Source organism: Hyperolius riggenbachi, chromosome 5 (genome assembly GCF_040937935.1).
Source record: "Hyperolius riggenbachi isolate aHypRig1 chromosome 5, aHypRig1.pri, whole genome shotgun sequence".
In the NCBI taxonomy this organism is placed as follows: domain Eukaryota; kingdom Metazoa; phylum Chordata; class Amphibia; order Anura; family Hyperoliidae; genus Hyperolius; species Hyperolius riggenbachi.
Genome location: NC_090650.1, coordinates 224,155,873 through 224,166,562, shown reverse-complemented (window position 1 = coordinate 224,166,562; position 10,690 = coordinate 224,155,873). Strand labels below are relative to the sequence as shown.

Sequence of the window (10,690 nt, the reverse complement as noted above, 5' to 3'; positions counted from 1 at the left end):
GGGTAGGAACACACTAGGCAGAATCACATCTGCGTTTTCCATTATGTGCTATGGGGAAAACTCATGCGACAGCCTAGTGTGTTCCTTCCCACAACCAATGAAATTTAGGTCAGCCCAAGAAGCTTAATTAACCTAAATGAATGAAAGAGGGATAGCAGTGACAGGTATTCTTTAATGGACTGTTGATCTAACAGTAAAAAATGAAATAACTTTTTATTCTTGCTTTCTGTGTCATTAATATTTTTATGGCATTAGACTCAGCATTTAATCCTTTGGAATTAATCTGTTGCCAGACATTAAATATTATAAGTGAATGTCTAAAAAAATGTATTTTATAAATAAGATGTCTCATTTCTATTTACATTATCATTTACCCAACAGCTGGTTTCCAAGAAATTACACCTTGAAATAAAATTACAGATTAACACTTCAAAGTTGAATAGCGGTGCAGAAATTATTTTGATATATTCATTTTATTCTCGTGAGATATTGAAGGTTCTTCAAAGAACTTAATGAAAATGCCACTTTTAATAAAAAGAAATAAACCTGTATTAGTGCCGCTTGACAGTGATTTTAAATTTGTCGTGAAAAAATATTTTTCAACTTTAGCTTGCTGCAAGACTATGAATTACCAAAACTTGTCAGTAAGTTTGAACTGAATTTCTTCGCAACAGCAGCACTTGTTTCTGTTTTTTTCAATCCTTGATGTTATGTCTGCTTGGCTCAATTACTTTTGTGCATCTAAAGCACGGACACTTTCAAATATTCTCAGCAGGATGTATTAAAGTGGAACTGTAGTGAAAAAAAACTCGTAATGAATACAATACCTATGGTAAAATCTTTCCTCACCCGAATTACAGCCTGAAATGTATCATAGTTTCCTATACCTCTAGTCCTGTCAGGTGCATCTCTGTGGAATGTTCATTTACTGAGATTACCAAAGCCAGTAAAAAAACAAAAAAACGCCTGGTCTCTCAGAATGTTCTGTGAGGAAAATTCCACATAGCTAATAAAAAAAAAAAAGCCTAGGCTAAGCATCACTGGGAGGGCAGGATTACATACCAATATACAGTAATATATAGATATATGAAGTGTTTCCAATGCTGAAACCAGAAAAATTACCATAAGGCTAAGTTGACAGTGCGGTATAGTGGTGTGTGGCATTGTTACGCACTGCATGCAGTGCATTACTGCAAAACGCACACGACAATGCAGAATACATTTTATTGACTGTATGTGATTAACCACCCTGGCGTTCTATTAAGATTGCCAGGGCAGCTGTGGGAGGTTTTTTTTTTTAATAAAAAAAAAACAAAAACATTTCATGCAGCCAACTGAAAGTTGGCTGCATGAAAGCCCAGTAGAGGGCGCTCCTATGCCGTATGTCTGATCGCCTCCGGCGATCCACAGTAACAAGGAAGGCCGCAATGAGCGGCCTTCCTTGTTTCGTTTTGCTCGTCGCCCTGGCGACGAGCGGAGTGACGTCATGGACGTCAGCCGCCTCCGATCCAGCCCTCAGCGCTGGCCGGAACTGTTTGTTCCGGCTGCGCAGGGCTCGGGCGGCTGGGGGGACCCTCTTTCGCCGCTGCACGCGGCGGATCGCTGCGCTGCGGCGGCGATCAGGTAGCACACGTGGCTGGCAAAGTGCCGGCTGCGTGTGCTGCTTTTTACAGGGAGCAAATCGGCCCAACAGGGCCTGAGCGGCAGCCACCGGCGGTAATGGACGAGCTGAGCTCGTCCATACCGCTAAGGTGGTTAAACACGCAGATGATGTGCAACACCATTTTCTCATTCCAATGCGTTCCTGCTGTTACAGGGAACGCAATGCCCACTGTGAACCTAGCGTTAAAGGACAACTGTAATGAAAGGGATATGGAGATTGCCATATTTATTTCCTATTAACTACTTTGGCTTACTGGACGTACTAGCTACGCCCAGGAGGCCATGTGCGCGTCCGCGCGCTCCCGGCCGCGGTTCGTTAGTCTGGCAATCAGTGAATCGGGCTATGGTGCCCGATCACTGATTCCTCTCCCCCGCTGAAAAAGCTGCGCTTTTTCTGGCTGTAACGTCCCCCATACGTCGCTCTAAGCGTATGTTACACTTAGAGTGACGTCTTGTAAACAAACTCATGGCCGCCATCTTGTGGCCAAAAAGTAAATTTACAACTAAAAGTGAAAAAAATAAAAATTAACACACATTTACATTATAAAACTATGGCTTACATCCCACCCTCCCAAAAATACCCAAATAAAATGTTTAATACAAAAAAAAAAAAAATCATTACAATAAAAAAAAAAAAAAGTAAATATTTACCTAAGGGTCTAAACTTTTTAAATATCAATGTAAAGATGAAATATTTCTAATTTTTTTTTATTTTAAACTTGTAAATAGTGATCGATGCAAAACGGAAAAAATGCACCTTTATTTCCAAATAAAATATTGTCGCCATACATTGTGATAGGGACATAATTTCAACGGTGTAATAACCGGGACATATGGGCAAATACAATACATGAGTTTTAATTAGGCCTGTATTATTTTAAAACTATAATGGCTGAAAACTGAGAAAATGAATTTTTTCCGTTTTTTTATTATTCTTCCTGTTAAAATGCATTTACAGTAAAGTGGCTCTTAGCAAATTGTACCCCCCAAAGAAAGCCTAATTGGTGGCGGAAAAAACAAGATATAGATCAGTTCATTGTGATTAGTGATAAAGTTATAGGCTAATGAATGGGAGGTGAAAATTGCTCGGATGCATAAAGTGAAAACGACTGAAGGCTGAAGTGGGTTAAGCAATACCAGCTGCCTGGCTGTCTTGCTGATCCTCTGCCTCGAACACTTTTAGCCATAGATCCTGAATAAACATGCAGCAGATCAGATGTTTCTGACATTATTACCAGATCTGACAAGATTAGCTACATGCTTGTTTCTGGACACTACTGCAGCCAAATAGACCGGTAAGGCTGCCAGGCAACTGGTATTGCTTAACAGGAAATATATATGTCAGCCTCCATATTCTTCTTACTACAGTTGTCCTTTAAATTGGGGGTCCTGAATAATTTACTGCAGTCTACTATGTCACTACAGTGCTTCTTTAACCCCTAGCCAACCACTCCACGTCAATTGGCATGAACGCAGCGGCAGCCCCAGGACCACTCCACGCCTGCAGGTGGGGATTGCAGCGCGCATCTCCGCATGAGTGCTGTGTTGTGTGACCCTGCAGCTTGGCCTTAAAGCTGCAGTGGCCTATTTTACAAAAAATGGCTTGGTCTGTGTACCTGAGACGAATCAAGTGTCAGGATTTAAATGTACCTGGGGCTTCCTCCAGCCCCCCCCCCCCCGAGGTTGTTCGGTCCCCAGCTTAACAGCCCGGTACACTGGCAGAATCGCGCTTTGTCTCATTCCCGTGGCTGGGAGCATTCTGCGCCTGCGGGGTACTACTACACCAGTTTCCCGGGCCATCCAGCGGTTGGCCTGAGCAGCCCGGGGAGACTGAGGGACTGAATGGCCTCATGGGGGCTGGAGGAAGCCCCAGGTAAGTATAAATCCTGAGACTTAGTTCTGCTGCTCTGCAGTGAAAGTAATGTATTTTACATGCAGGGAAGGCTTGGGAATGCTTTCAAATGTTCTTTTATGTAACTAAGAATAGTTAAAGGAATTTTAGTTTTGGGAGTATAATTCCACTTGATATTTTGTGTTTGTAATGATCTGTTCTCCTGTTTGGAAACACTAAACTGTATTTTACAGACTAAGGTATGTGATAATATATTCACTTGTATATTAATTACATTTAATAACCTAGTATAGCACTTACTATGCGTATAATTTAACCTCAAGACTAGACAGCCGGGACATACATAAATAACATTAAGGGGTAACCCTGCCTAATGTGTTTGTTAAGGGGGGGGGGGGATGTTGACTCGTTTTATGTGTATTTTTGTGGGGAAATTATGACAACTGTATTTTGTGTGAAACACTGCCACATTAAGTGTATTTTGTGGAGTAACGCTGACGCATTGTGTATTTTGGGGATCCACTGCCACATTTTGTGTATTTTGGGGATCCTCTGCCACATTATGTGTATTTTGTGGAAGAAATGCTGCAGCAGTATGAGTATTTTGGGGATCTGCAGCATTGTGTGGGGGTAACGCTGCCACATTGTGTATTTTAGGGGATCTGCTGACCCACTGTATTTTGGGGGAACCGCTGCCGCATTCATTTATTTTGTGGGGTAAGGCTGCCTCAGGATGTGTATTTTGTGGTGGAAACGCAGCCACATTATGTGTATTTTGGGAGCTGCACTGCCACATTGTATGTATTTTGGGGGAAACTCTGTCAAACTGTGTCTTGGTGTCTGAGGAGGATCTGCCTCCTGTCCTGGGGCCTGTGTTTGGTGCCAAAGAGGTCTGGGTGCTGCCATTTGTTTTTCTGGCTGCTGTCATTGTTTTAAATGTTCCATCCCGTCCGATTGATATCTTATCGATTTTTAGTCAAAATCGATCTGACATTTTGGGGTATTTATTCCCAGCAGATGAATCAAATCTGCAAGGAATCAAATGAGAAAAATCAATGAGTGTATGGCTAGGTTTCTGCCAATAACAGAGACACAATAATAGTATGTAATAAGAATAAACTATATAGTATGGAGCTTAAATGCCAATTTTATTGTTCAGTTTGATAGAATTAGAATTTGCTATATAAAGAAAATGGCATTTGTGTAAGCAGATGTAAATACAAATTATTTTTACAATTTATGTAAACTGGCTGGTATATGTAAACTCAGTGGTACAGTGACTCAAGTGCATGTTTCAAATGATCATATAATACTGTATATTTAAAAACATTCTAGACAGAATGGAAAAAATAAAATTAAAGTCAATGGAAGGAAAAAAAAAAAAAAACACGATTGTATGTCAAATAACTTCTACAAATGAAGGTTTACATAAATTATCCAACAAAAAAGCACTCCGCTGGGCATTACACATGTACTGGTAGACTTTCCACAACAAGCTCACAAGTTCTCTACACTTCTGAAGAGCCTTCTGTAGTCAGCGATACTCTTTTCTGCAATCTCTCTTCATACTGCTTCTGGGAAAGTAGATCTTCAGTAATTGTCTTGCTCTCCTCAAATTTTGGTAGCACCACTGCAATGTAGCCGTCAGATGTTGGCTAGAGACCACAAGGACATGAAAAACGATTTATCAGAAGGTTATTTACGGTAGCTATTAAAACTGACGTAAGCATGCTAAAAATCTGACATGAACCTTGGCTGCAAATAATGTGATTCTGGCTTTCACAAACAGTAGATACAGTAGAATCTCAGATACATTAAACCTCTGGCTAAAGTAAACTCAGTCTCCAGGTCCCGACCATGCTCCTGTGTAAATATACAATAAATGACCACTTCTGATACAGTGAACTGCTTTGCCAGGTCCCTGGAAGTTTACTGTACTTAGTCAGCAGATGACCAGCCTACTAGGTAGACCCACCTATAAACATTCGGGGCAGGCCACTGCATCACTGCAATAATACAGACACCAACAGTGTGCTTTAAAAGGTGGTGTGGTTCTTTTTGCCAATCATCCCCCCCCCCTTCCTTTGTTTCATGTTGGGGGGTGCCAACTACCAAACTTCTTGACCATGCTTTTGAAAATAATGTGATGTGGCTAAGTGGATTGTGGGTGTGATCACATCCATCACCCCCTCGAAAAACATTCCCAATGAGAGGCAAGAATGGCCTAAACCTATGTACTCACGTAATTTTCGCAACAAATTTTTGGGCCGAGAGGTCGTTTCCCCGATATCGTGGGTACAGGCAAACGACCATGCGAATCCCCAACGACTCCCACACAAAGTTCCGCGATTGCTTGAAGTCTCATTCGCTCCCGACGTGTAACGTCGTGCATACCCACCGGCAGGAAGAACGACCGGCGTAAACGGGACGTTGCAGGACCCGTCGGGTGGGGAGTACGGAGCTTAAGGGAAGAAGTTCTTGATCAGAAGATGCTGACGGTCAGGCAGTCTCCTTGGTGGGGTGCATGCTGGGTGGACATGGGCGCATTAGTTTACTAACCACTTCAGGACCATAGGCTTATCCCCCCCCCCCCCCCCCCCTCCTTAGTGACCAGGCAATTTTTTTTTTTACAATGCAGGCCACTGCAGCTTTAAGGGTTCGCTACAGGGCTGTAAAACTCAGCACACACGATTTACCCCCCCCCCCTTTCTGCCCACCAACAGAGCTTTCTGTTTTTGGGCTCTGATCGCTGCTGGGTTGTTTTTTTTCATTATTTATTTGTTGTTTGTTTTTTTTTAAATAAAATTTCCTTTTTATTTTACCCAGCCCTCCCTCCCCCCGCCATTCAATGTCAGCGATCGGCAGTCATGGGCATCATTGTATGAAAGCCGATCGCCCCTGAGACTCTCAAGGGGACAGCAGAGTGACACATAGATCGCTGTACCGTGTAAATAAACGGTGGTTTCACCATCTAACAGGGAGAGTGATGACAGAGCGGAGCTCCGTTATTCAAGCAGGGATGCGCCACCCTCCCGATGCCGATCGGCGTTAGGTGGTCAGGAGGGGGTTAAAAAGGGAGGACAGAAGGGATTAAATTAGAAAAAAGACCACTTTACTTAAGGTAAAGTCTTTTCCAGTAGTCATGAGGACAGCACCCCTGGATGAGACTTGTCTCCCTCCCCACTGTGGACAGGAAACTGTTAAAAGAAGAATTTGCATAAGCAATAGGCAGCCACATAGAAGATACTACACCTACCACAGTACCTCAGTTAATAAAAAGATGACTTGGACATTTAATGATGCTTACACAAATGTATTTCTCTTTTCTACCCAAATAAGGGTGGGTTGCAGGGGTGCTGTCCTCATGACTACTGGAAAAGACTTTACCGTAAGTAAAGTGGTCCTTCCCAGAACGTCATTTCGGACAGCACCCCTGGACGAGACGATATACAAGAGTTAAAGCCTTAGGGTGGGACCACAGCTTGCAAACTTTTCTTCTGAAGGATAAACCTGCAGAGGCAGATACATTAGGGCGATAGTGCTTTACAAACGTATTGTGACTTGACCAGTTCGCAGCTCTGCAAATCTGATTTATAGAGGCCCCTGCCCTCTCTGCCCAAAAAGTCGAAATGCCTCCTGTGGAGTGAGCCATGATAGAATTTAATTGCTTTCCCTGTGTCTGCTATGCTGATGAAATAGCCCCTCCAAAAAATTTATAATCTGTGTAGGATTTAAGGAAGATTCCACCCAATTAATGATCTAACCTAGATCTTGTAGGAAGACTATTGTCATAACAATCTGCTCTCTTACCGAATTGGGAGATGTCCACCAAAACAGAAAATCATCAAGGTAACATAAATGTTAACTTTTCATTGTCTAAGAGCAGCCAGAACCTCAGACATTACCTTCATAAACAACCCTGGAGCTGAGGATAATCCGAAGGGCAAAGCATTAAACTGATACATTCTTACCTCTTCCTCCATCTGGATGGCAAACCTTAGGGCTCTTTCACACTAGAGGCTGCGGTAGAAAAGGCTGAAAGTCAGCCTTTTGCTTAACGCCAATACATAGCGTTTTCAAAGCCTTTTGAAAGAGTTTTACAGCCCATATGAAAACGTCCTTTTTTTTTTCTTCTATAAAAATAAGTGAACAAGATAGCTGTAAAACGCTTTGAAAACGCTGAAGTTGGCGTTTTCCATTGACTATCATTGAAACGCCAACAGCCAACTTCGGCTGTTAACAGCCCTGAAAAAGCTCCTGGGAGCGTTGAAACGCAACGCTCCAAAACGCCGAGTTAGATGTGAAAGGTAAAATGAAAGTCTATGGACTTTCTTTTACCTAGCAAAACGCCAACTTCGGCCGTGGCGTTAAAACGCTGAAAAATCCCTCTGGTGTGAAAGGGCCCTTATTGAGAAGACAGATGTATCGGTAATTGAAGATAAGCATCTTTTCGGTCTAGAAAGGCTAGGAAATCGTCCTTCTGTAAGAAATTAATAATAGATCGAATCCATCCTGAATTTTCTGTATTTTACCTTCTAGTTTAGACTCTTTAGATTTAGCATGAACCGATAATTTCCCTGTAGCTTCTTCACTAGAAAAAAACAGGGGAATAGAATCCCTGTCCTCTGACATTTCGGTACTTCTCGAATTAATTTTTTTTTTTTTTTTTTTTTAATAAACAGGGAAAGGACTTCCGATTGTAGGGCTGAAAACTTTATTTGATCCTGCGAGCGGGGAGTAAATGCAAAAGTCCTGAAGAGGAGGCTGGCTGAACTCTATTCAGTATCCCTCCAAAAACCACCTTAAGGGCTCTTTCCCACTAAGACGTTGCGTTAGATGAGACGCTAAGGTCACATAACGTGCCCGCAACGCATGTGAGCTTTGAAGTTAGGCGTTATATAGAGCCGCGTTATGCGTCCGTGATACGTACTTTTTGACGCATACTATCGGACGAAAACGGCGCATGCGGCCAATAAGCGGCAGCTCCAGGAAGTAAACACTAAAGTGCATATTAATTAGTCATGTGGCTGGCCACAATAGCGGACTCTCCCCTCCTCCTCTCCTGCACGAAAAAATAAAAACACACGTTACTGAGCATGTGCAAACAGTCGAATGCAGCTAAAACCGCGTAGAACGCACATCATGCTGCACTTTCTTTAACGTCCAGCGTTACACTGTAACGCATCGTGGGCACTGTGAACAGCCCATTGATTTTTCATTACTATGAGTTGGGCTGCGTTACAGGCTGCTCTAACGTATGCCTGTAACGTCCCACTGTGAAAACAGCCTAAATAACCAATGTTTTGTGAACTGTAGTTGCCATGTTTCAAAAAAAAATAAAAAAAAAATCTGCAATTCTCCATCTCACTGGAATACTAGCGTCATTGCTTATCTGACTTCTTGGTAAAAGTGAAGTTGGACTTGGGCTTCTGTGACTTGTAGGAAGCCCATCTCCTGCCCTTAGAGGACTAGGGATCTGACTTATTCTTAGAAGAGGGACGAAAGGACCGTTTACTTTGAAAAGGTCCTTTCTTAAAGGAATACTATCAATACCCAAGTGTTCTAAAATGACAATGTACAAATAATGTCTAAGTTGCTGTGTAAACATTTTCCTACCTTTCATGTTAAATATCAGAGGTAAAAGCTGTAATTTATTGAGGATAGGATTAGCTATATTGGGACAAATCAATTGCAGAAGGGGTGTCTGCTTCAATGCACAGCCAGAGTTGCATATCGGACTACAGAAAGCAAATATCAAACAAACTCTGAAAGCAAAAACAGTATGAAAAGCTGTGACAATTAGTTACATTTCCTCTGCTCTCTACAGACACTTCAATCAGAAACACAGGACACAGAAGCTGCAGCTGTTCTCTCTGTCACACACAGAGTTACACAGAGTTAACTGATCAAGTGTGAGGGGAATTTCCCCTCTCCTCATGGCTCAGAGTCAGTTTTGTCAGTAAAGTTTGAAAGTATTTTGATAACAGTAAACAAAGAGGTTGCTACTAAAATGTATACACCAGTACTTAGCAGCACTTCCCAAACAATTCCAGTGTCAATTGAAAATATGTGAATCGATAGTATTCCTTTAACAGGAAGTGTGTGTGTGTGTGTGTGTGTGTGTGTGTGTGTGTGTGTGTGTGTGTGTGTGTGTGTGTGTGTGTGTGTGTGTGTGTGTGTGTGTGTGTGTGTGTGTGTGTGTGTGTGTGTGTGTGTGTGTGTGTGTGTGTGTGTGTGTGTTTCTGTCTAGAGGGTCATCTGACTCAAACAGCAGACCCCCTTCACAAGGTACACCACATAACTTGATTTGAAGAATTGTCATCATTCCAAGTTTTTTACCCATACACCTCTTCTGGCTGCATTAACTAATGCCGTAGTTCTGGCCGTAAGTTTAACCGTATCATCTGAAGCGTCCACTAGATAATTGGAAGCATTCCAAACTTTAGGGAAATCATTCAAAATTTCCCAGAAATCTTCAAAAAAGTAGGTCAGTTTTGTTTGATACCCTTGAAAAATATGGATCTAATTTAGGCGGGGTTCCCCAAAACTCTGATCTTCAGGAGAAAGATAACATTTAGATAATGATCTGGGCCAAAAAGCCCTTTTCCTAGATTATCCCGCTCCTTCTTAATCCTAATCTTAAGAGTAGCATGGACTGGAATAAGCCGAGAATGAGGATCCGCCAAACTCTCATACATTTGATCCAAAGATGTCAAAGATTTCTCCTCAGACTTAATACCAATTGTCTCATGCATAGCCATTAGTAAGTCTTTCATTAATTCAGGGAAAAAAAACACCTTTCGGTTAGGGCTCTTTTCCACTATGAAATGCGATCGCAACCGCATTTGCGATCCCAATCCCACTTCAATTTCCACTATGCGATTGAGCTACTATACTTATAGTACAGCTCAATCACATACAAACGCAGGAGGATGACGATTGTGCTTTGTCCAAATCGCATCGCAATTAGATTGCACTAATGGAAATTGCTGCTGCAGTTTCCATTAGTTTAACATACCTCGCGATCAGAATCAAATCGTAACTCGCAGGGTAGTGAAAAAAAAGGCCCTTAGTCAGTTTTAATCAAATCTTCCTCCTAGTTTGATACATTTTCTCTGTGCAGAGAGAATTACTATAAAGGAGGCAGCCCCAGCATTCCTTTACATGTGCATTTTT

The 10,690-nt window shown here is 42.0% G+C and overlaps 1 protein-coding gene across 2 annotated transcripts in view; it reads right to left on the bottom strand.

The window, feature by feature from the left end:
* Nucleotides 1-4,643: 4,643 nt before the first annotated feature.
* ABITRAM (actin binding transcription modulator) overlaps nucleotides 4,644-10,690 on the bottom strand; it is a 32,166-nt gene continuing 26,119 nt past the window's right edge. For both annotated transcript variants that reach the window (XM_068234582.1, XM_068234583.1), the window contains exon 7: nucleotides 4,644-5,169. In XM_068234582.1, coding sequence (XP_068090683.1) covers nucleotides 5,023-5,169 — 147 coding nt within the window. In that variant the 3' untranslated portion in view covers nucleotides 4,644-5,022. The remainder of the gene's footprint in view (nucleotides 5,170-10,690) is intronic.